At 37.5% G+C, this 27,363-nt stretch overlaps 1 protein-coding gene across 3 annotated transcripts in view; it reads right to left on the bottom strand.

The window, feature by feature from the left end:
* The window catches only part of ITSN1 (intersectin 1), a 283,395-nt gene that overhangs the window by 48,058 nt on the left and 207,974 nt on the right, over positions 1–27,363 (bottom strand). For 2 of the 3 annotated variants that reach the window (XM_027875446.1, XM_027875447.1), the window contains 2 exons: positions 24,760–24,951; positions 21,459–24,444 (listed from right to left, as the gene is read on the bottom strand). In XM_027875446.1, coding sequence (XP_027731247.1) covers positions 24,443–24,444; positions 24,760–24,951 — 194 coding nt within the window. In that variant the 3' untranslated portion in view covers positions 21,459–24,442. Of the gene's footprint in view, positions 1–905; positions 1,028–21,458; positions 24,445–24,759; positions 24,952–27,363 lie in introns of those variants that run through there. The other variant, XM_027875448.1, reaches the window with a different exon arrangement.

Below are 27,363 nucleotides of genomic sequence, written 5' to 3'. Positions count from 1 at the left end.
TTTTTTTTTTCTAATAGACTCTTGATAGTGTAGGGCAGGGGTGGGGAACCTGCGGGCTCAAGACCACAAGTGGCCCTCTGGGTCCTCAAGTGCGGCCCTTTGACTGAGACAAAATTCAGTCAGACCTAGAGGGCCACATGTGGTCTCGAGACCGCACGTTCCCCACCTCCGGCGTACAGAATACAGGAGTTCAGAAGAAGTATTTCACACAAACTGGGAATTAAAGCTATCATTCAAAGGAGGCAGCATATTTTGTTTCAGCTTCATGTACTCTCTCACATACTCTCATTATACTCAGATCCATTCATTCAAGTATTTTTAAAGTTTCTACCATAGCTCTAAGTACTTGGAGGGGCATAAGGAAAAGGTTTGTTTTTCTCATCTGCAAAATGAGAGGGTTGGACAAGATGATCTCAAAGGTTCTTTCTAGATCTAACATGCTGTGATTTTATTCAAGAATTCAGATCTCTTCACCTGTATAACCTATGTCAAATTGCTTACCTACTCAATAAGGTGGGGAGAGGAGGGAGGGAGAGAGAGAATTTAGAACTCAAAATCTGAAAAAAGAATGTTAAAATTGTTTTTACATGTAATTGGGAAAAAATAAAATATTAAATTAAAAAATAATAATTCAGATCATTTAACTAAGAAAACATTTTGCTTCTTCCCTGGCAATAGACCTATGAGGTAAGGATGAGAATTTGTTCCTACTTTTCCCAGAGGACAGGTCTCATGTCACTTAGTATAGTCCTGGTGTCCTTTATACAACTGTTATTCCATCAAAAACTCACACAGAGTAAAATACCTGGCCAAACAACTCTTAATCAGAGATCCCCATTTCACAATGTTACCACATTTTGGATGAAACAACACCAAAATGTCACCCTCCCCATTGCTATTTTTACCTCTGTGACTAATTGCAAGTCATTGACATAGTTCTCTTCTGTAACAAGTAGCTCATGGATATATCCCTGCCGTTTCCTTTCTGTTGGTGTCAACATATCCAAAAGATGTAAATCTGCACACCCTGGAAAATATAATGGCATTGAACAGTTTATTCAGGGATGCTTAAAAGCCAAAGACCATCTGCCTAAAAGGTTACCCCCCCCCCATTCTTTATTACTCCTGAGTTAGGTCACTTTGGTTTGTTACCTCACCATATTATCTCTTTAATGAAAACATTGAAAAGAAAGTTAAGTATCACCAAAAAATGACTACTCTGCAATTCTCTGGACCAGGGTTAGCAAACTGAAGATCAAATCTAGCCCAAGGCCTTGCTTTTGTATGGCCCCAGCTAAGACTATTTTTCTTTTACATTTTAAAATACAATAAAACTTTATTTAAAAATATAAAAATCATGGTTTATACTAAAAAGGAAGGATTTGGCCACATGGGCTGTAGTTTGTCCATCCTTCCTCTGGACTAATTCTTTGGGGTTCGTGAAGGGTACAAAGTTCAGTCCCTGGAAAATACACTTTGAACAGAAACACAGCTATTGAACTAAATACATCTGTAGATTCAGCCAGGATCATCCCAGATCTTCCTTAGAAGGGTAAGTCTTAGGAGGTGGTTTCAGGTTAACCTGGGCATCTTCTTCATGTCTGGCATCCTCAGGTTTAACCTACCTCAGGGTGGTCTCAGAAGCTATTGGGGTTCCCACACTGTTAGGTTCTCACTAATTACTACGGCTGTAAGATACACATCAGGCTTTCACTAACCTGGGTGCTTTTGTTGGGGGGCTCAGCATTCCCTGAAAGATATCAGATGATTTTTTTTATATGTGACAGAACCTCAGGGCCAAAAGCCACCTCCAACTCAGAGCTTCCCTGGCATATTATTATACTTTCTATATAGGTTATTGTAGCGGCTGCTCCTGAACAGATATGCCCAAGGAGTTCTGGCGGTTGAAATCCTTCTCTCCCCTCTAAGTTTAGAGAAAGTGTCATCTCCTCCATGAAATCTTCCTTGATTCTTCAAATTTCTTATTGTCCTTTGTGTCTCTCCCAATCACATTCTCCTAGAGATTTTACCCACTTGTGTACATTCCCCCTATTAAACTTTTTCTGAGGGTAAGAATTGTGATCTTTTCCATATTTGTAGCCCCAGTATCCAGCACAGTGCCTTACTCTTAGTAGGTACTTAATAAATGTGGTGATGAAGTCATTTAAATTCAATTTAAGGTAGTGGCAGTAGCAGGAGGTGTGTACTTGGATAGCTATAGACAGAACTGAGTAAAAGTATCAGGTGTCATTTTGAATTATCATCCCTTAAGGTCCATTTGGCTTGGGTACTTGGGTAGCTATAAAAAAAGAACTGAGCAAAAGTATCAAGTGTCATTTTGAATCCTCATCCCTTAAGGTCCATTGGCTTATTTGATTGAAAGCTGACTGTGATGTGCTAAAATTAAAATGAGAATGGTCACAAAAATCAGGATAAGCCCTCCTGCAGGGTTGGGGACACAAACTTTGAGCTAGGACTCACTGCTAAATCTTTCAGTTGGCTTCACTGCATTCCATATCAAGTACTGATGAGTACAAGGGATGGTAAATGTCTTTTATTAAAATTTTTGTACTGACAATGAATTAGCAAGAAGAAAGTAAGCCATTATTACTCACTTAATTCTACAAATTTTAGTTGACATAGCATGTGCCCAGGAACAACTCAAGATCTCTAACTTTTTTTTGTACTTTGAAACTCATTCAATTTGTAAATGAATTAAAGTTTTAAAGAAAAATAATTTGTAACTAAGTTTGATTTGTATTTTTAAGCTAAAGTTTAGCTGCTATTTGAAAATTTAAGTTTGGATAAATTTTAGTTTCTTTGGATTAATGAACAAAAATAATTTTCCTTATGATTGAATATTTAATGTTTGCCTGTGTGCACACACTAATGATTTCATCTAATAGGCATGACATATATGCCTATATTATTTGGGTACCTACTGTGGACAAAGACATACGAAGCTGGCTGGTGTCACCAATTTTTCTAGAGTTCTAACTAGTAGAACTATTCTTAAATTCTTATTGAGGAAAAACAAATTCTACCTGACTAGATAGCCTATTAATAAAACATAAGGCTTAAGGGAAAGGCTATTATTTCTTTTCAAAGAGGAGTCTTGCATTATAGGAAATGATGAATTTTTAGAAGAGTGTGTTTTCTGAAAAGGTTTTCAGGATTTCTTGGTTTAGAAAGAAATATTAAAATGTCAGTATATGGTGAGATCTGAAAAGCAGCCACAGAGGTGGGATACATTAATGTGGAAATAGAATGTAGGAACTCACAAATGTGAAGCAATCATATTTGTCAGCTGTTTGATGGAGGAAGCAACTCAGTTCAGGGCTTGTCAGGGTGAAAAGTGAACAGAAGAAAGCCATAGAGCAAGATGGAATATCAGACCTATTAGAGGCAGCTTGGCACTGTGGGTAGAGAGTTTGTCCTGAAACCTGAGTTCAAGTACTGCCAATGACAGTCACACTGGCTATTTGATTCTAGACAAGTCACTTAATCTGTCAAAACTCTAGAGAATTCTCCAGCAGAAAAGATGCCAATCTACCCTGGCAGAGGGAGTTTCTTCACCTGGAATTTCACTATACCAATGAAATCACAGGTTTTGTCCTGATCCCCATCCGAGAAAAGTTAATAGGAATTGTGAGACCAGCCTGCAGAAGAAAAGGTGAAACAGCACCTTAATACTTAACTTTCAAGTTCTAAAAAAGTCTCTTTTAATTTAATAAGCTTTTTTAAGTACCTATGGTGTGCTAAGTACTGTGCTAGGCACTGCATTTACAAAGACTAAAACAAAACAGTTCCTGCCCTCAAGGAGTTTACGTTCTGCTGAAGGAAAACAACATGTAAGTAGATAAGAAAATATAAAATATATTCAGGTAAATACAAAGTAATTTCAGGAAGTGGGAAGACCAAGAAAGGCCTTGTTTAGGAGGTGACATTTAAGAAGTTAAGGGATCCAAGAGGCAGAGATGAGGAGAGATAATCCAAGTGGGAGAGGTGACAAAGGCCTGAATCAGGATAGTGGCTATGTGAAGACAGAAGGGGACAGATGCAAGAGATATTGTGGCGATAGAATCAAGAAGACTTGGCAATCGATTGTATCTGGGGTGTAAAGGAAAACGAAGAGACAAAGATGGCTCTGAAGTTGTGAACCTGGATGATTAGAAAGATGATGGAGGCTTTAGCAAAAACAGGGAAATCACAAAGACAGGTTTAAGTGGAAAGTTATTTCCACTTTCTCTGTGTTGGGTTTGATATGCTCCATGGAAAAAGTGATATATAAAAATGATTTTTGGGAAACAAGTAGGAATTGGATAAGATAAAGAGGAGTAGAGACAGCTGCCTAGCATTCATACAGCACTTTAAAGGTTTGCAAAGCACCTACATATTATCTCAATTGATGCAGCATTCCAAACAGAGATAATGGACTGAACAAAAGTTTGCTCAGAGAAGTGAGTCCATAATGGATGAATAGTATGGTTAATAGGATCATAGACTTAGGATTGGAAGAAGCCTCAAAGGCCTCTTAGTCCTCTTCATTTTAGACCTTAGATCTCTTCATTTTTTGTTTAGTTGCTTTTCAGTCGTGTCCAATTCTTCGTGGCCCCATTTGGAGTTTTCTTGGCAAAGATACTGGAGTGGTTTGCCATTTCCTTCTCCAGCTCATTTCATAGATGGGAAAACTGAGGTAAACAGGGTCACGTGACTTACCTAGGGTCACACAACTAATAAGTATCTGAGATTGGATTTGAACTCAGAAAAATGAGTCTTTCTGACTCCAGGCTTAGCACAGGGTCACACAACTAACAAGTATCTGAGATTGGGTTTGAACTCAGAAAAATGAGTCTTCCTGACTCCAGGCTTAGCACTCTATCCTCTGGCCCACCTAGTTGCCTTCATTTTACAGATAAGGAAACTGAGGCACAGTAGGGTCACACAGGCAATCTTGACATGCAAAACCCCTGACTAGAAATGTACAGTCCTTTCCATTTTACCTCCTCTGAATCCACTTTTTGCACTGGAATTATCAAGTATGTCAAGATATATTCTGATTTGGTTGAAAGGACCTCATCAAATTTCTCACAGGATTTCTCCAGACCTCTGCTTCCTCTCTTTCAGTGCATAAGCTACAATTATCTTTTATGTGGTCTTTTGCTATTACTGACATGTACCATCAGGATTTTCTTCATCATTTTGAACAATTTAAAGAAATCACAAGACCCAAACTGGTTTGACTAGCAAACATTTGTTATGCTTGCCAATCCAGTCAAATCTAACATTTATTAGTACCTACTATGTGCATAGCACTATGCTAGACATTATAGTACAAAGATGAAAAAACAAAACAAAACCAGTCCCTACCCTCAACGAATGCACACATACTAACCAATGGCAACACCAGGTTAGAAAACTAATTCAACTGCAAAATTTTACAGCAGAGGACAGTGGGAGAGTACCAGAGATTTGTGATTGCTTCACAAAACAATGACGAGTCTTAGAAAAAAAAAGAGTACAGCAAGTTTGGCACAAGATCTAATTAAACCAGATTATCCTAAGAACATTCATAGACTGACTCCAGAGTCAGAGGTCCTGGGTTCAAATTTCAGCTCTGACACTATCTGTGTGACCTTTGGAAGTTATTCACCTTCCATTTTCTCATCTGTGAAATGAAGGAGTTGTATTGGATGCCTTTGGAAGTCTCTTCACATGGCAAAACAAATAAATGAAAAAATGGAACACCTCTGTCAGCATTCCTACAATAAACTTTTTTTATCATTTCTGACAGTGGAACCACCACATTTGAATTAACACCTCAGAAGCCCCTGAGATGGAGGTGAAAATGATGCTCAAGAATGCCAATGGGAAGAACAGCTTGGACCAGACCAACTACGCATAGAAGAAATCCATATTGGCAACACTGCAATTTTTAAAGCATCAAGGGATTGACTTTTAAGATACATAAGAGGAAGTAAAACCCAACAACTGGGGGAAGGGGGGAATTATAGGTTATCCTCCCCAAAAAGCTGATCAAGAGAACTTTGTAATTATTGACATTGATCCTCTTTCATTTCTATGAAAATTTTTATGTGAATGATCAATTTTAAAGGCATTTTTGACGAATATACAAAAAAGGAATAGGAATGCTTTTGTAAATAATTTTCTATAGCAGATTATATCTCAAAATCACATGACTGAAAGGTATAGAGATTACAAGATCCTTTTGTCTTTATTGTTTGGCTTATTTTGTCTTGCCACGGCTCTTCAATGACTCTGGAGGAGAGTGAGGCTGATGACTTAGTGCATCTCTGCCTTATTTGAATCTAATTCAGGAGGAATTCAAGACAACACCCTCATGATGTCATTGGTCCTCTTAGAGAATAAAGGACGAACAATAACAACAACATATATTAAAAAATCATTTGACTCAGTAAAGCAAACTTCCCTCAAGGCTCCCCTCGAACAAAGTTCTACCAGTATATGTTAAGATCAAACACAATTTCATGATATATGTAACCACTTTATCCTTTCTGGTTATTAATGTCATACAAGAATAAAACAGAGAGGGAAGTATTTGTCAAAGGTGTTTGCTTTTGTCATGGAAGATGTTCAGTCCAGGGATTAGATGGAAGAAGGGTTCCCTATAGATCATGAGGTTCTCTAGATGCTTCTTTCTTCCCTGACAATGAATTTAGGTAAAAAAAATTTACGTCCTTTGTATAAAGGGAGAAGAGGAAGAGGGGAAGGAGCTGAGGCTTCTGGGTGAGTGACCTCCCAAATGCCTAGTCTTACAGACACCTCAGTCTGTAGAATACCCAAGAGGTAAGGCTAGTTTTGAATTACATCAGAGATTTAAGCTTGGCATGGCTCAATGCCTTGCCAGAAAGCTCAGACCAAATTAAACACTGCCCACTGTCCAAGTAGGCTTAACTACAATCTGAGCTCCATACCTGATGAACTCTCTGACAACTTGGCTAAATGTCACCATCAATAAATGAGATACATTAGAATATGAGCTCTTTGAGGAGGGTACTGTCTTATTTTTCTACTTGTATCCCTAACATGTCATCAGAAATTTATACATAACAAATGCTCAATTAATGCTTTATTCATTCATTCGTTCAAAGACAATTCTTCTAGTTATATTAATATATTTTAGAATGCTTTAACAACCATGTGAATCAGCAGATATGCATGTATTCAGGATAAAAAAAAACCCACTGAATAGGAGTATTAATTATTTAATAAGATTTCTCTTCTTAAGTTAGTTTTCCATAGGAATGTGTTTCAATCAATCAAACATACTTATAAATAGCTAATAATAATAATGATTATAGATGACATTTGTATGACACTTAAGGTTTATATAGCATTTAGTGTACATTAACTTACTTGATTATGTCAAATAGGTATTAGTAGGCACCTCATATTGTTATATGAATAGGTATTATAGGCATTATGTGAGACAAGTATTATTATCTTAACTTTACTAATGAGGAAACTGAGGTTCAGTGAAGTGCTTTGCCCAGATTCACAGGATTTTGGTGTCCAAGATGGAATTCAAATCCAGGTTACCTCTGTCTTCAAATTCAGGGCTCTTTCCACTTACTCTATATACATTACTATCAGGAAGGAACTATGGGTAAACCAAAACCAATACAAACATGGACCCTGCTTAAATCCTGTTAGGAAGACAAGTCTAATCCATGAAATGATCTGAAAATAATACGACTATATAACAGTGTTAAGCAATATTTGTGATTGTGAGCATTGTAGGAATTCATTGAGAGAATTGTAGTAGAATAGAAAAACGGGTAATAGTTCTATGGAGGAGGTGAGAAACATTAGGTCTTTAAAAATGGGTAGGATTTGAATAGACAAAGAATGGGGAAAAGGTATTTCCAGTTTGGAAATACCTCCAGCTGGGAGGTACCATAAACTAAGATCAGAACAAGAGAATTAACAGGGATATGGAGTAAAGGTTTCCTGTGGGCAATTAGTGGGAGGTCAGATGGCAGGCATAGGTCATGAATTTAGTTGCAGGAATTTAAACTTGATGCAAAAGGGACTTATTGTAGGTATTTGTGTAGGGATTTACATCCTAAAAATCATATTCTACATGAGATGAATGGAGACAGAAAGAGCTTAGGGCAGAGAGGCATTAGTGGGAAGAAATGTGTCTAGTCCACTAAGTGTGAAGTGATTTCCTTTTGTGAGTGAACAGTACAATGAAGGAAAAGGCAATGACATCAAGGGGAAAAGGGAATGAACTAGGACTGTTGAGATCTGGGTTACAGCCCCACTCATTTATCCACTCTTTGACTTGAACAAGTAAGTCATTCATTTGTCTCCCCAGCCCTACATTCCTCATCTATGAAATGAAAGGGTCAGACTACTTTGTCTTTTTTTTTTTTTTTTGGCTAGGCAATGGGGTTAAGTGACTTGCCCAGGGTCACGCAGCTAGTAAGTGTTATGTGTCTGAGGCCAGATTTGAACTCAAGTCCTCCTGACTTCAGGGCCGGTGCTCTATCTACTGCGCCACCTAGCTGCCCCTTACTTTGTCTTTAAGGTTCTTTCTAGCTCCAATTTTCTTCATTTCTTTAATTCTTGTGAGTATTTCAGTCCTTGTGAGTTGACTAACAACTGGGGGGACCTTTACAGCCTCAGAGTCTGTCAATAAATAACTCAGTGAGATATACTGGAAAGAGCATCAGACAAGGAGTCAGAAGGTTTGGGTTCAATTCCTGTTTCCAACAAAGCTATATACCTTGGACAACTTGCTTTATCTCTCTAGGGTTCAATTTCCTCATATTCAAAATGGAGATCATTCAACACAACAACCAAACACAATTCCAAAGGACTTATGATAAAACATGCTATCAACCTCCAGTTAGAGAAATTATGGTCTCAAAGTGCAGCATATTTTTCCTTCCTTCCTTCCTTCCTTGCTTTCTTCTTCTTTCCTTCCTCCCACTCTCCCCATCTTTCCTTCCCACCTCCCTCCCTCACTTCCTTCCTCCTTCCCTTCCTTTTTTCTTCCTTTCTTTTCTCTTCATTTCTTTTTTCCCTCCTTCTTTTCTTTTTGGCATGGCTACTTCAGGAATTTGTTTTGGACACCCATATATATTTGTAATGGGTTTCATTTTTCTTGCCTTCTCAATAGGTAGGGGCAGGGCAGAGGAAAGGAGAGAATTTGGAATTGAAAATAAAGTAAAATTTAATTTTTCAAAAATGGAGATAATACTAACTGTACAACTTACACCTACTTCACAGGATTGTTGTGAAAGTCAAAGGAGATACATATACACACACAGTGCTTTGTAACCAAATGCCTTATCATGGCATAAAGATAAGCCTAAGTTCTCGAAGGCTCTGCTGGTAGAACATAAACTCTAGCAGGTTCTCTTATGATGCAAAAGCCGCATGCACACTTTTAGTACGAAATGGTGTTTTCCTCCTGAGGACTAGTCTAGCTAAGTAGAGAAAAGCTCATCATCAATAAGCTGGTCACTTGGAAATGAATTCTTTGGCCATGAAACCCACAGATAGAAATATGAGAAAACTCCCCCCAAGAATGTACTTTGTCACCTGCTAATAAACTTACATTCTTAGAGAGCTAAGAAGCAGCAATGGAATAGTGATCAGAACACTGATCTGAGGAAGACATGGGTATAAGTTCTCCCTCTGACATATTTTCATTATGTGGCCCTGGGTAAATCTTATAACCTTTCAATTCTATGTTATTTATAACTATTATTCTATGTAAACTCCCAGAGTAAAAAAGCGTTAATCCCTCTAAGAAAATCAATCTCAATCGATCAATATCAATAAATCAGTATCAATAAATTAATCACTTGTCAATATAATCAGTATCAATAAATTGATCACTTGTCAATAAATAATCACTAAAATACTTATCAAGTAAATTTGTACAAGGCACTAAAGTTAAGTGAATATGTACTAAGCACTAAAGGGTATACAAAGAAGTTGAAGAGATGATCTCCAACCTCCTAGTTGGAAAATAAGAAATATACAAATGAAAAGTTAACAACACAAGGCAGTATTTGTTAAGTGCCAAGTGTGTATGGCAATAACTACAATAAAATTTTTATGAAATTGGAGATTACTGTAAGAGTACTGTTTGTAAGTAAGTGTAGGGGGTGGGGTATCCAGTTGAATCACCCCACCCACATCAAGTAACTAACAAGATAACTCTAGTTGTGATACCTTTTTTCCAGTGAAAACACTTTCATTGAATCAATCAATCAAAGGTATGAAACCAGGTGTGAAAAATCCTTAATCAGCTTGGAAAAAGTAAAAGTTTGTGGATGAAAAGAAATATATATACATATATATATGTATATATATATACATATATATACATATATATATCCCATATAGATATATGGGATGTGTATTGAGACTGGTTGAAGAGACTTCATTGTGCCCCATGGACCTTAGATAAAATATTAAACAAGTCTGGATTTGAGTCATGGGCCAGACTGGAGAGAGCAGCTTCAGTTAAGGAATCACTTGGGGAGGAAGGAGAGAGGGGGGTTTCTGTCTCCTTCCTCTCCCTGCTCCCCTTGTCTGGAAAATGATCTTATGAACTTCAAAAGGTTGTTAGGTTTTGGATTTGCCAGGGGCACACAGCAGTGTCCCTGGAACAGCTGATGGCAATGTCTACAACAGGATTTGAGAACAAGCTAGACATACTGACAAAAAGACGCTTTAGAATCCTACAATGAGCCCAGAAAGAAAAAAAGAAAATAAAGAAAACTGTATTGCATCTAAGGGGAACTTCATGAGAGCCCCACAATGGGAGGGAAAGACTTAAGAAAAAGGACTTTGGGAAGCTGTGATTCACTCCTCTTTGCCACACGTGCTCTCAAGTGCCCACTTTCCCTTGGATTTAGTATGCACTTGTGGGAATGTATGCCCAGTTTGAGAAGTGTGTTTTATACCTACTGTTCTTACTTCTTCTTCTTCTTCTTCTTCTTCTTCTTTTTTTTTTTTTTTTTTTGGTGAGGCGCTCAGAGTTAAGTAACTTGCCCAGGGTCACACAGCTAGTAAGTGTCAAGTGTCTGAGGCCGGATTTGAACTCAGGTCCTCCTGACTCTAAGGCCAGAACTCTATCCTCTGCGCCACCTCCCTGCCTCTCTGTTCTTACTTCTTCACCCTAATAAATAATAACCTTTTTTCTAAAAGCTGGCTAGCTAGTTGATCTCAACAAATAATCAATGAACACACTGGTGAAGGAAGGATTATGAGCTCTAGTATAAGAGAATCCAAACTCAATCCCTCAGGGTTATGCCTAGAACCCTGAGGTAGTAAGTAGCCAGCTGCCTTGTGTAGAAGTTAGTGGGGTAGTGAGGGGAAGAGTTGGGAGAGTGAGCATGGAAGACAGTGGTAATGGTGTGGAAAGGCTTCATGGAGGAAGTAGAACCTGTGCCAGGCCTTTAAGCTGGGTAGGATGTGGACAGGCAAAAAGATTAAATCACAATGAGTGAGGAAGAATGGGAGAAGCAGCTATGTGGTACAGTGGATAGAGCATGGAGTCAGGAAGACCTGAGTTCAAATTCCTCCTCAGATTTATACTAACTATGTGAACCTGGACAAGTCACTTAACTTCTGCTGCAACAATTTCCTCAACTGTAAAATGAAGATAAAAATAGTATCTACCTTTCATTTGATCCTTTGTGAGGATCAAATGAGATAAGATTTGTAAAATAATTGGCAGAGTGCCTGGCACATAATAGACAATAAATTTTTCCTCCCTTCTTTCTTTCTTTCTTTCTTCTTTTGTTTCTTTCTTTCCTTCCTTCCTTCCTTCCTCCCTTCTTTTCTCCCTTCTGCAAAAGGGCAGCTTTGAGAAATGCAAGGTATTCTTGAGGGACACAAAGGGAAGATCTGGGAATACTAAGACTAGAATACTAGCATAGTAAATTGAGAACAGACTATAAAAGGCTTTGAATGGTAGGCCAGAATCTGGACTTTATATTGTAAGAAACTGGGGACATAGGAAAAGTTTATGAGGAATGAAAATATTGATACAGAAACACAACATGGATAACAGAGATCAATGTCAATATGCCACTCCTGATATTCCCATCTAAACTGATATATGGAGAGGTAGCACAGCAATAATACATGATTCCTTATTCAGACTACTGGCTACTTCCAAAGCAGATGCCCAAATCCTAGCCTCTGGGCCAGTCCTGAGGTTAGAGAATAGGTTTGAGGAACTCTAAAAGTCTTTTTCAGAGAACCCTGAATAGGTCAAGTCCCTCACATGGCTATGATTAGGTCAAGGTGTCCTTAAAGGTTCAAACTGCATTGATGTTTTTCCCTAGATAGGAACTCTGGTAAAGGACTGGTAAAATTATACTCCCTCTGGGGATTTTCTAGACTAGGTACTAGTTCAGATTCTAAAAATAGCAGCAAACTTTCCCCTGACTTGGTCCAAATTAAAGGGACAGATTTGTGGGCTGAGAGACTTCAGAGTCCCTCAATAATGTAAGCATGTTAGTTAGCCTAGAGAGCTTCCAAAGTCTAGTGATATTGTGTACTGAATGTATGTGTGCGTGTGTGCGTGTGTGTGTGTGTGTGTGTGTGTGTGTGTGTGTGTGTGTGTGTGTGTGTTAGGGAGAAGAAAGGAAAAGCAACTTAACCCCTCAGAAATCTGGTTCTTGGGTCAATCTGCTCGCTTTGACAAAGGTGACAGTCCTAAGGAGGCAAAAGGATTGCAAAAAATTCTTGAGCAATAGACTAAGAAATTAGGAAGAAAAGTCAATTACCTTTAATAAGTATCTTACTATCTAATATTTAGTTGCCTAAAGGTTAGTTAATCATTCCTCCTTCAAATATTAATCCATGAAAGAACATTCTCCGACAGGTCTGGAATTCTTTTCTTAATACAATGGTGACAATAGAAAGTTACCAGAAAACTTTATTTTAGCATCCTCAGCAAGGACTTAGGTCCCTGACTTTCTCTACCTCAAATCTACTTATCTTAAGTCCTCAACTAAGATTGCAAGTTACTTTTTTTTCATCTCCCCCACAATAGGCCAAAGTTCTCGAGGATTAAAACAGGAAGAAAACCTAAAGCTGTCCCAGACTAATTTTAAATGAGTCATTAAAGATATGCACTACAGAAATCTATAAACTCGTATGGTGATTCTTGCTAACACTGAGTCACTTAGAGGAACAGCAGTTTGTTTAACAGGATTTTAAGGGGAAACCAATTATTTGGAATGAGTGGGTGATTCTGTGGCTTCAGGATCACAATATGGTCCCAAAGGAAGACTCTTCAAGGAGAACAATTGCTTAACAACTCAAACCATTTATGCATAAATCAAGAAACTGATTACTAATATAGTCCCATGGGATAGATAACAAAACACAACTCCTTGACATGGCAAGAAATGGGGAGTCCTAACCGGTAAGCATTGTCAGATGTGGTCATTGTATCAGAGGTTTTGCTTAATTGTTCAATGTGGAGAAGGATTGAAAGGATATAATGATAAAGGCATCAATAAAAGGCATTTTTGAAAAGGTAATCTAATTAGCAAAGCTGATTTTTTAATTTGTTGTGACTATTAACGAGAAGGGACAGTTGAAAGAATTCAGTATCTAATGTCTATTCATTTTTTTTTTCTCCACTTGAATACAGTAATAAATCAAGCCATCTAACATTTTAACATTTCTGGCACAAGAGACAATTTAAATACATACACACTACTTTAATTTTGTTACAATCCACAAAGGATGCCTTTTTACATCTGCTTATGATTCCTTTATGCCCTAGCATAAGATTAGTTTAAAGGTCCTTTGGCACGCTGAGGAATGGATATTCTTTAATATTACAATCCAAAAATTGCCATAAGTAAGTAAAATCTAGCTCATTCAACGATTTGTTCAATGCTACATTTTCTTTATTGGGTTGTTTTGAGGTTGGTTTTTTTTTTATTTACAAGTTTTGACTGAGGAAGATTAAAATCTACGATTATTGTGTTACTATCAATTTGTTTTTGCAATTAGGTCTATCTTTTCTTTGAAGAACTTGGCTGATATGCCAATTCGGTGCATATTCATTTAATTTTGCTATTTTTTTCAATGTCCATGCTACCAAGCGTAAGGTAGTTTTCCTGTTTGTCTCTCTTGAGTTTATCAATTTTTATTACTGCCTTGGGAAACTTACTAGAGGAAACATGCAGTAAATCTTTTTTGGTGGAGTAAACCTTTTGAAACAGAAACAAATATTCCTCAATTCTAGTTGTGTAATCTTGGAGTTTCATATATTGAGTTTCAAAAATATCATTGGGACACTGACAAGATATTCTCTGTATTTGCTTCTCTGTCTGGTCCCAATTCCATGGAACAAAATTCTTTCTTCTCCCTGCCCCGCCCCAGTCCTCCACAAGTTAAACTCATCCCTCTCATATCATTTCACTGCTAACCCAAGCCTTGACTGACACCACTTCCCTCAGCCTCTTTCCCCCTCTGATTGGAGGGCTGGAGGGTGCAGCACTGAACTCCTCCCAATGCCTTCCTTTATTGAGAACTTTTTGGCTCACTCTACTCTGCATCTGCTGCTCTGCCTTGGTTCCGTGGAACAAGATGCCTCCACACCACCTGCGCCCTTCCCTGCCTCCCTTTGTGTGTTGTCTTTCCCTGCTCCACATTAGATTATTAATTGCATCCCCAGCACAGGGGATACAGTGCACAGGCACAGTGCCTGGCACTTAATTTTTATTGGATTGGCCATTCCCATAAAGCTATTTGTCTTAAGCCTCATTTCATTTCCCTGTCTAAGAGCCCAGAATAAGATCCTTAGATTAAAAAAAAAATAAAAATAAAAGAATTCCAAACCAAGAAGAATTTTAAGGACACCAGATGGTGGCTTTAAGGCACAAAACTTAGAATTTGGAAATGGGAGTACGGGAAGGATCTATTTTGGAGTCAAAGAACATCTTTCAAATTCAAAGCAGTTTCAATAAAACATCAAAGCTCTTAGGTATTCTTCCAATTAATAAGAGTGAACAAAATTCATTAGTGAAGTATTAAAAATAAAATGTCCCCATCCCCCAAAATCCCTAACAACTCTTTTCATTCTCAGGTATCTTCAGACTGCTTAATCAGGACACTATATATCTGATAAGAACCAAAAATCATTTCTGTTCCACAACCATTAACAGTTGCTGTGAATTAAAAAGCTGACACTGAACTCAGGACTAAGGATGCAAATCAATCAATCAGCAGGCATTTATTAAGCATCTACTATGTGCTAGGCACTTTGCTATGTGTAGAAAAAGGAAATAAAACATAGTCCTCATCCCCAAGGAATTGAAAATCGAATAGACACAAAACATACACAGATAAGGAAGCTAAAAGGAAGAATGTGACAGGGACACAAAAAAGCTCAAAACAAAGTGCTTGAGGAAAATTTCAAGACAGATCACTTCCTAGGGAAAAGAGACAAAACTTGGAGGAAGTGGTGGTATCTGAGCGGGGCCTTGAAGAAGAGAAGGATTTTTGACAGGTCAAAATGATGAGGGATGTGTTCTGAATTTGGAGAGAATAATAGTCTGTATTAATGTCAAAAGTAGGTGAGCGCAGAATAAGATTAAGGAATGACTATTAAGTTGTTTGAAGGCAAGGGCTATGTTTCCTTTTGTCTTTGTATCGTCAGTAACTAGCTTAGTGCCCTTCCACATGGTAGACAATTAGCAAATACTAATTGGATTGAATTGAACATAGAGTACATGAAGGGTAATGTGAAATAATACTGGAAAAGTACACTGGGTCCAGATTGTTGGGTGTTACAAATGGCAGCTAAGAAGATTGCATTTTGTCTGATAGGCAATAGGGACCCACTCAAATTTTGTTGTTGTTGAGCAGGGGAATAAAATAGTTAGAACTCTGCATTAGGAAGATTCTTTTGCTGGTGCTGTGGAAGATGAATTAGAAAAGGAATAAGATCAGAATCTGAGAGACTGGGTAGGAGGCTGTGACAAACATTTAGATAATATAGGACAAGGGCCTGGGTTAGGGTATTGGTAGCTATGGAAAGGAGGGGATAGATATGTGATAGTAAAATCAATAGGACTTGGCAATTGATTGGAAGGCAAGGGAGAGGAAAGGATTAAAGAGAATGCTGAGATTTTGAACCAACATGATTGGGATTATGGTAGTTCCATCAATAGATATAGCTAAGCTGTGGACTCGGGAAAGTCTTGGGAAAGATGATGAGTTTGGGTTTTAATATACTGAGTTTGATGTATAGGTGAGTTTTCTAAGTAAAGATGTCTAGCAGGCAATAGGAAACACAGGATTGAAGGTCAGGGAGAATTTTAGATTTAGAGAGTTGAGAGGCATCTGCATAAAGGTAATAATTGGAGCCAGAGGCATGGATAAGATTGCCAGATAGTGTGTGGAGAAAGGGAGCTTTGTGGGGAATTCACACATAGGAAGGAAGGTTAGTGAATTAGTGAAAGGGAGAGGATTGGATAGATAGGTAGAAGGAGAAGTGGGAAAGAATGGTGTCATGGAAACTAAACCAGAAACAGAGAGTTATAAAGTGTCTAATGGCATAGAAAATTCAGGGAGGATAAGGGCTGAGGGGAAAGAGCCCACCAGATTAGAGATTAAGGGACTTTTGATGATCTTGCTTGAGGAATAAGAGGAAGAAACAGTAAGTCTAGAATATTCTCTCTGTAAGTTTAGCAATAAAGATATACAGGATAGGACAGATACAGGACAAAAGCCTTAAGAACAGAAAGATCAAAAGAAGGGATTTCTTAGGATAGGACAACTCAACCCAAGAATGTAGGCAATAGGGAAGGATCCAATGGAGAGGGAGAGATTGAAGATGAGAGATGGAGTGACTTATGAGGTAAGGTCCCCAAGGAGAGAAGAGGAAGGACACAAGTGGAAGGATTTGCTTTGATAAAAAAAAAAGTGGGTTATCTCATCTTCTGAAACTGGAGTTACAAAGGATCAGTGAGGGAAGAGGTTCAGAGATATGATAAAATGAGTTAATACTGCTACGCATTTTGCAAACCTTGCCATAAATGCTTATTATTATTATCATCATTATTATTATATGAAGGATGAGAAATGAGAGAGCTCACAACAGGTGGCCTTGATACCTGCTTTACTGAGAAAAATGAGGGCATCCTATTAAGAAAGTGGAGGGTTTAGTGAGGGACAGAGCTGAGACCTTGAGGTTTAGAATAGCTACTATGGGATATGTGACACTGAATAAATCTGAAAGATTAAGGGAAAATACTGGTGTTCAGCAATGAGTGCCTAATTATCATGATTTCGAGAGTTAGCATGGTTTTGGTGGAGGAGAAAGGAACAAATGATAATTGTATTCATATAGCACCTACTATGTGCCGAGCACTTTACAAATACTATCTCATTTGATCTTCACAATGATCCTGAGAGGTGGGTGCTATTATTATCCCCATTTTACAGATGAGGAAATGGAGAATGAGAGAGGTTAAATGACTTGCCCAGGGTCACACAAGTAATAAGTATTGGAGGCTGCATTTGAACTCAGGTCTTCCTGACTCTAGGACCAGTGCTCGATCCATTGCATCATCTTTCAGTCATTTTTCAGTTGTGTCTACCTCATCGTGATACTTTGGGATTTTCTTGGCGAAGATAGTGAAGTTGTTTGCCATTTCTTTCTCTAGGCTCTTTTACAGATGAGGAAATGGAGACAAACAGGATTAAATGATTTGCCCAGGGTCACATAGCTAGTAAATGGCTGAGGCGAGATCTGAACGAGGGAGATGAGTCTTCCTGACTCCAGGCCTGGCACTCTATCCACTACATCACCTACTGTACCATCTAGCTTCTTCTAATACCTCCATTGGTGCTCAAAAGCTCTGGGCACAACTTCTTCAGGCTAACAGTGAAAGTCACTTTTCCTCTGAGATGACCTTTCATTTTCACTTCATATATCTCACAAGTAAAGTTATTTGCATGTTATCTCACCCATTAGAATGTGAGTTCCTTAAGGTCAGAGACAATGCTTTTGCTTTTCTCTATCACCTCACTGTTTAGCACTGGCACATACTAAGCTCTTAGATGCTTAGGCTGGGCTGGAGCAATGGAAGAACCAGGGGTCAAAAGATGCCTTGTTGAAATGATTGATTTTGAAGGGAATGATACAAAGGCAGAACAAGTGTGATGATCTAACATAGGTTCTTAAAGGGGGGGTCCTTGGACTCCTAGGAGTCCCCAAGACTCATTTAGGGGTTCCATGAGGTCAAAACTATTTTCCTAATACTATCCCTTTGCCAACTACATATCTGTGTGAGACTGGATTTTCTTCTAATATTTCAACCAAAACAACTTATTGCAACAGATTGTATGCAGAAACATATTTGAGAATCCAGCTGTCTTCTATTATGCCAGAAATCAAAGAGATTTGGAAAAATATGCAAAACAATACCACTCTTCTCATTAAATTTTTTCTTGGAAAAGATACTTTTTTATAAAAATATTATTTTTGCCTATAATGAATTTGTAATCGTCATTTTTAAATGAAGTATTTTTTAAAATTTACCAGTTTACATTTCTAATATGGTAAATATTGATATATAAACTAAAGCACTTTGGGGTCCTAAATAATTTCTAAGAGGACAAAGGAGTCCTGGAGATCCAAAATTTAGAGAATTACTGGTCTAGAACAGGACCGAGGAGTCAGAATAATGGGGAAGAAAAGGATCTGGAGGAATGAAGCAGTGGGAAAGGACTAAGGACAAGAATTGTGATCAGAAATGAGAATTTTAGGGTTCTAGATGATACAATTTCTGGTGTCAGTGAGGTTTAAGGAGTGACCATCACTGTGGGTAGCTTAAGTCAAATGGAGATCAAGAAAGTTTACAAATTAGCAGGCCAGAGTTTTATGTTCGAGGAGTCATGAAGGTGAATACTGAACTCATCAGATGATAACTTAAGATGAAGAGCAAGATTCTGGATAAAATTTTTCCTCCATATTTCTGGGGTAGTAAAGCACATTACTGACCAGAGACTCAACTTTTCTTAACACCTAAAAACCATTCTCTAGGGACAGCTAGGTGGCGCAGTGGATAGAGCACTGGTCCTGATGTCAGGAGGACCTGAGTTCAAATCCAGCCTCAGACCAAACATTTGAAATGTACTAGCTGTGTGACCCTGGGCAAGTCACTTAACCCCAACTGCCAAAAAAAAAAAAACATTCTCTGAATCTAGCTCAGTCAAAGCTCGGACATGACAGCAGGAGACCCCACCAACAACCTTTTCCCTTCCATCGTCAGTCACTCTCTGGGAGAAAGATGGTTCACACTCTGTAGGTGACTTGATTTAATTTGTGTTGTCTCCTCAGTAGACACACTGTGTTCAAAGGGCATTCCTAAACATAAATAGATGCTGCTGGGCTTCTTATCTAGTGATGGAAGAAGACAGCAAGTTAAAAAAAAAAAAGATACTTCTCATATTCCTGATGAAAACAGAGGAACAAAGAGTAATAAAACAGAGATAAGGACAAAAGAAAAAGCTTTTATATAGTACCTATTATGTGCCACACACTGTGCTAAGTACTTTACAAATATTATTTTAAAACTCCATTATCTTCTATGGGATATAGAATTCAAAGCAGCCAGTGTTTCCTTCTACAAAACTGTACAATTTACCCTCCCCAAACATTCCAGAATCCAATTTATTTACACACATAATGTCCAATGTCTTTTAACTCTATAAGGATATAATACCCTTTAAAAAATATCGCACAGAAACTCTTTCCAACTTGGAATTACATCAGTGATATGCTTATGGTGTTTGGATAAGCCCCTGTGATACATATGTTATATACAGTATACACTTCTGCCCTCTCAAACAAGGACCCAAAACTATTTTTTAAATAAAAAACACATAGCTATGAAAGTAAAGGTCTTCACTCAGATTTCTTAGTTCCGTCTTCTTTCTCTAGAGTAGGAGAGGTTTTGTTGCATCAAAAATTATAATCAACTTATAATCAACAAGCATTTATTAAATGTCCCTTATGTCTTAAATCATAGGGTTAAAGACTCCTCCCCCCCAAAAAACCCACCAAAATCATTCCCTGCCTTTAAAGAGCTTACATTCTAATGGGAGAGATAAAATATCCATATAGTATAAGTATATATGAATTTTTTTTTTAAAACTAGACCTGCAATTTCATCAGTATAGGTAAATACTGATGAGGTACTTTCTTTATCAGTGCAGATTAGTACTTTCTCTGTGATTTAGAGTCACAGAGATTTGCTTGAGTCATTGAGAAGTACTTATTCAGGGTCATATGACCAGTATGTGTCAGAGGTGGAACCTGAACCCAGGTCTTCTTTACTCTGAGGCCTGCTCTCTATACACTACACCATGTTGCTTTTCATATAAAATGTGTATGAAATAAAAAAAGTCAAATTTGGGAGAAAGGGCATCAGTAGCCAGGTAGATCAGGAATGGCTTTATATAGGAATCAGTCTTCAAGCTGAACCTCAAAAGAAAGCAGAGATTCTAAGAGGTAGAGTGAGGAGGGAGTATTATCCAGAGATAGGAGACAGCCAGTACAAACAAAGAGAGAGATCGAGTGTTTTGTGTGAAGAACAATTCTTACTGTTCTTAAGTCTTTAAAGGCCAGCTTTGGATGGATCAGAGAGTGCATGAGGGGAAGTAATGTTTAATAAGGCTAGAAAGAAAGGTATGTTGGGACCAGGTTATGAAAGGCTTTCAATGGCCAACAGAGGAATTTACATTTCATCCTAGACATAAAATAAGTTTTATTAAGGGAATAACACGGTCCAACTAGCACTTAAGGAGAATCCCGTTAGTGGTTATGTGGAAGATGGGTTGGAGAGGCAAAGAGATCAAATCCAAATTACTGTAAAAATCCAGGTGAGAGGTTGGGGACCTGAACTGGAGTGACAGCCATATGAGTAAAGAGAAGGAAGAGACAAGAAGAGATGGTGTGGAGGTGGAATTGGTAAGACTTGCCAACTGACAATATGGATATGTGGAATGAGTGAGAAGTTGAGGATTACCCCAAGGCTTGATACATTAATTTAAATGAAAATCAATTCCCCAAACAGACCAAAACAAATTCAATGACTTAATGACTACAGCTTTTTTTTTCTTGCTTAATAAGGTCATCAAGGAAATACTTCATACTCTTAAATTCTTGGAATAAAAAAGACATTTAGCAATATTTTATTTATTCATTTAAAAGTAGAATGATTTTTCTCCCTGACCAATCAAATTTTCATGATCAGGTTTTAAAATTCTAAGAACACAATTAATAGAAGCTGTAATAAGTGATTCCAAAATGCAGCATGGACAGTATGTACACAAATCTGGAATGGCAACAGCAAACTTGAAGCACGTGACAACAAGGTATAAAATAAGCATGTGTTTAAGTCATATGGTACAAGATCACCAAAGAGTTTAATTTTATATACTAAAAAAAACTTTACACAGTAATAACCACTATTACTGATATACATCCCACTACAAAAGCACATCAACTATATCATTCCTAACCATACAAGGGAGGTAGGAGAGGAAGAGTAGAGATGGGAGGTTTAAAGGTATGATTCTATATGTCAAAGGGCAAAATTTCAAATACATTTGAATGATTTGTCCCTTTAATGGAAGTACTCTCCTGGGGTGCTACTACTGCCAGTATCACAAACACAGCATAAGACCTAAAATACTAATCCTTTGTTGTGGCTATCAGGCATCCTCCTTTCTGTGTAGTTAAGGTCAAAAGTTATTCTTGGGGGGAAAATATTTAAAACTTAACTACTTTGTCAACTCTTCTCCTTCAGGTCACGAGGAGCATGAGGAGAAGGGAAGAGGAAGACTATGATAGCATGAGGTTTTAGGACTCATAGGAAGCAGTGGGGCTTCCTAGAAAAGTTTCTCCCCTCTAGAAGTTGGCAATGTTGTACAAAAGCCTATGGGAGTTATTTATAATTCAACTAACCAGCAGGGGAGAAACAATCAAGTGATAATCTAGATTTCCCACTGGTCCTAGGAGTACAAGAAGACCATAGTTTGATTACAGGGGCCTCAGTTTCTATCATCTATAAAGTGAGGATAACACTTATACTACCTACCTCATGGAACTGTTGTGGGGGAAGCACAATAATGTGTTTAAAAAGCTAAGTAAATATGAACTATTCTCATTCATCTTTGTATTCCCCATGGCACATGATAAATATCTGTCAAATGAATAAATGTTAGAAGTCAAGCAATCAAGGCACAAATGCAGAGATATTGCTATCATTGCAGCAAACACATTCTTGGGACCACCATCCTAGGGAGGTACAATGTTGACACTGGCTCAACTGCCTGAATGGTCACTTAAATATGCATAGCAACAGTATTCTGGTAACAGATCTGGAACGAGGATGAAGGAATGTCAACCGGTGGGAACATTACTTTCTGTACTTCTGTCACGGTCAAGATGTAGAGTAAAGCCCCACTATATAACATAGTTTCTTGTTACACAAGCTTAAATATGCTACTGGTCGAATCACACATCCCCAACAAAACGATAACAATACAACATATGGCACTGCCAATTAGGTTTTTAGTTCTAATCCTCGATACCAGAATTGAGATGGGATTGTTTCTACTGTATAAGTGTAATCTTTTGTATATTAAGTTAACTCTCGGGGAAGTGAACTCAAATATGACTTGAAGATGAAGCTGCAAGATGTCACTCAACAGAATTTGATTAAATCTTGATTTCAAACTGTGTAAGTAATCATTAGTAACCAGGCAACAGCCCATGTGTTTGCACCATTAGTTGTCTGGTTCACCATTCTTTGCCCAGTGGTAGATTCCAATAGCAAGAACACAAAACCATGTGGATCTAACCTTTATATGAAGAATTTAATTATCTACACATGAAGTTAATTGTAAAGCCTGTATTACAATGGTTAAAGCTGCAGATTTTATATAGTTATATATTTTACATTCATATCCATTAAAATACTGAAGTGCTGGTTAATGAGTGGGAGCATCCCACTCATTATCTGCACCACAAAAGGAAAAGGAATCCTTTAACACTGTCAGCATAGAATTTCAGAAGAAAAGGAGACATAAAAACACAAGATAATGAAATATTAAAAGTCATTAGCAGAACTGATATATTGTGCTTGAGACACATTTTTTTCTTTTCTTTTCTGTGCTGACAGCACCAGGCATTTTAATAAGAGCTTTAGACTAACGTTTAAAAGACAAACATGCTTTGGCTACAGTACATCTACTACATAAAGTGGACTGTAAGCTCCATTTAATATAATCTATATAAATTCCACAGTCTAGTTAAAAAATGTAAACACTGGAAATTAATTGCAGGGATATTTCTATACATTCTTTCTTGTCAAGATAATCACTTGTTCAAAAGATGTCATTCCATTGTCATAGAAAAGTAATTGTAATAAAACTTCATGTAACAGAGACTAAAAAGAGATTGGGAGTATTAATGATAACAGCTACCTGGATGTAGTTTACTGATTTGTGATAAGAAAATTTACAACACTTTCTTCCCACCCCAGGGAACAAAAGAAACCCCAATGAGATAAATCTGAGACAAAACAAAACCAGAGATGCTTCCTTATGGAGGTACAGGATAACTGCAAAATAAAATTAATGTAGTCTGATTACAGCATCATATAAGGGTACTATCTTTTGCCATGAAAAGAAATTGATTTCCTCTGTACAGGATGTAGAACGTACTTAACAAGGTATACCTGGTAACATACAAAAACTAGCACAAAATTCCTCATTTCTGTTTAACTAGTCACATTCTTAATTTCCTTAAAACTTGATCTAACACCTGTACCTTTGCAGTAGAAAACAAAACAAAACAAAAGACATTTTGATCAGTAACACTGGACAAAATGAAAAAAAAAAGTCTCAGATTTATGGATATTTGGAACATTTTTAATAGCACATGCAGCATTCCTTGATAGTGGGTCTTTTTGCAAAACCAAAATAGTAAGGAAATAGTTTAATTTATATTTTTTTCTATGAAAAGGCTAAAATATACATTTAAAAATAATTTGAAAGCTATCGAAAACACCTGTGCAAAGGTGGGGAAAAAAAATCAGTTCCAGTAACTACGAAAGCCACAAAAGGACCCACTATCCTGTGTATTTTTGTAATTTTTGCTTCTATATCTGTAAATAATAACTCAAACATTGCGATCACATGCAACTAATGTAAAATGAGGTAAACTGCTCTGCAGTGTGTTCTTCTACTCAGAAGGCAGTAGATGATCATGCTGGAAGTCACATGATCAAGGCTGCATCTCCCATCATCCCTCTGGGCAGTGATATGGGATAGTGGGTCTCTTTGAGGACTTTCAAGCCTGAGTGGGGGATGGACAACATATGATTCCTAGAAAAAGGAGGAAAACAACACATAAGCAAAACAAAACAATGAGCAAAATTCAAGCTAGGAAAATGAATCAGGCAAGTAAACAGCATGGTGCCGAAATGATTAAAAAAAAGGTAACATGCTATAAAGGGGATGGAACTTAAAAAAAAAACCCACAAAATAAGGTTTTGCATAATGGAAGGTCTTCAAAGAGACTTTTGCAAATACAGCAATGGTTCTAGCTTTGAGTTCTGCAAATTATAGCAGAATCATAGCAATGCTGCATGTTTTACTGTTAAGATATCACAGAGCAATGGAGCCAATAAAATTACTTACATTGCTGGCTTGGGTCCATGTCTGTTGTCATTTTCACATAATTGGATGGGAAGAGTCCCACTTGTCCATTGACTTCTCCTTTCCACCAATCAGGGTCTTCCTTATTAAGAACATTGATGATCTGGCCTTTGTTGAATGCCAGCTCATCATCATTCTGTGCAGTGTAATCGTACATACCAATCACTTGGCACACTGTAAGATAAATGAATAGGCTTAGGGGGCAATACTGATCATGGATCAATGAATTAAGAGTTGGAAGAAAACCTAAATATCCATCTGCCACAACCTCTTCTTTTTAAAGATAAGGAGATTAAGGCTCCAAGAGGTTATGGGATTTATCCCAAGAGCTGGCTGAAATTCTAATCCAGGTCTTCGGCTTATAACTCCTTAATAAGTGCCTACGATGTGCCAGGACCTGGGCTAAGTCCTGCGGATATAAAGAGAGGCAAGAAACAGTTCCTGTTCTCAAGGAGGTCACAATGTAATGGGGGAGACCACATGCAAACAACTATGTACAAACAAGATAAATTCAAGCTACGAAAATGAATCAGGCACATAAACAGCTTGATACTGAAATGATTTTTTTTTAAAAAATGAAGTTAGCATGCTTCAAAGAAGAACAGAACTTAAAAAAAACTACATAAAAATAATGTTTTACATTATGGAAGGTCTTCAAAGAGACTTTTGCAAATGCAACAATAGTTCTAGCTTTCAGCTCTGTGAACACCATCTTAGTACTGGAAAGAGTTTCAGGCTGAGATCACTAAGTCATCTTATCCTAGACAGAAGATATCCCGAAGACAACTGCCACACTGAGAGAGTCGAATAGTGAGATTATGATTCTAGCGTCTGTGATTCCAAAGCTGTGAAGTTAGCAGTGGCGATGGGTGGTAAGAGACAACTCTGGCTATAAGCTGTCTCACAGCCGATAGATCCATTGGTCTGAAAGATCCAAAGGTCTTTGTGTTGTTTGTTACACTGCTTATAAATTACATACCCAGTGGCACTAAGGTTTGTCTAAACCTGTGAGATTAAAGAAAATATATGGCAAAAGAAGTTTCTCTAGTTTTATAAACCAAGGTAGGGGCTCAGAAAGAATTGGATAATGAGAGATATTGTAAAACATACCCCTTGACTTCCTTAGAACTGGAGCAGTCAAGGAGTAAGTCAATAGTAAATAAAGAGTTGACATGATTATTGACCACTGTAGTGAACCACATAAACCATTTAGGTTTCCCATACAAACACACATACACACATTTACACATATACATGCACACACACACACACACATATACACACACACACACACACCCCTATTGTCCTTCCCAATAGAATACAAGGTTCTTGAGCAGAGATTATTTCATTCTCTGTATTTGTATCCCTCGTGCATAAGAGAGTGCCCAGCATATAGCAAGCATGTAATAAATGCTTGTTGACTGACTGGTCTTTATACTTCTCTCTGAATTATCATAGCATTTTATTCATAATTTTTATACTTATCATACTCTATTTTGTAACAGAGCTATTTGTATCTTTTCTTATCATACTTTATTGGAGTGTAAGCTTCATAAGAGCAGGATTGAACTTCTTCATCTTTGTATCTTTTGTCTGCTCTCAATTATTGATACAGGGCTACTTTTATCAGAAGATTCATTATTCCAGTCTCCATGGTTATGAGGTTGTTTTTAGTATTGATCCAGAACTGTCATTTCATTGGCATTATGACCTCCAGATGAGGAAACTTCCTCAACCAATGTGAATCAATGTATATCTACATTATTTTTAAATTTTCTGAGAGATTAAGCATCACAAAGCCATTATGTGATATAGGTTGGTCTTTAACCCATACTTCTCCAGATACTGAAACCAGCTTCTTATCCATTACTCCATGCTCCAATCCTGCAAGACTGTGTAGGGATGCAAAAGTCATTATGACATGAAAATATCCACTAAGGAACTGTCTGCTTCATTCCCGCTAAAACATCCTTCCCCCTAAATTGCTATCTATCCCTGCTTATAACCTTTGCTGATAAATCTTAAGAGTGCTTCAAAAAGTGAATGATTTGAATATCAAAGGACTAAGAGAGGAAAACCAATAAAACCTGCAAATATTATTACAATAATACCTCCTCTATGATCATGGTACAGAAGTCAAACATGAAAAAAGGACTATGAATTTTAATATCATACAGTGTTTTTAGAAAAATCACACCAAACAAAAATCAACTTGAGTAATACTTAGTTCTAAGAATTAGCGCACAGTTGCAATTAAACAAACATTTATTAAGTGTCAAGGCACATGCTAAGCTGATGATACCAAGGCTAAAATGAAACATTCTCTACCTTCAAGTAGGTACAACAGGGAGGCATAACACGCTCACAGAGGAGTAAGTCAATTTGAGGAAGAAGAAAATACTAACAACTGAAAAACTGTTAAGTAGGTGGTAGCTAGAGTTGACCTCATTCTTCAAGAAAGATATGATTCTGAGATGCAGGAATGAGGAGGCAGGGCACTCCAGGCACTGAGGGTGGCTGGTGGAAATGCAAGGAAGGAGGAAATGGAATGTTAAATACAGGGAAAAGCTAGTAGTCCAATTTGGT

The sequence above is a fragment of the Vombatus ursinus genome, unplaced genomic scaffold (genome assembly GCF_900497805.2).
Source record: "Vombatus ursinus unplaced genomic scaffold, bare-nosed wombat genome assembly UNPS02014809.1, whole genome shotgun sequence".
NCBI lineage: Eukaryota > Metazoa > Chordata > Mammalia > Diprotodontia > Vombatidae > Vombatus > Vombatus ursinus.
Note: the sequence above shows the minus strand (reverse complement) of the source record. Positions and strands in the feature narration are given on the sequence as shown.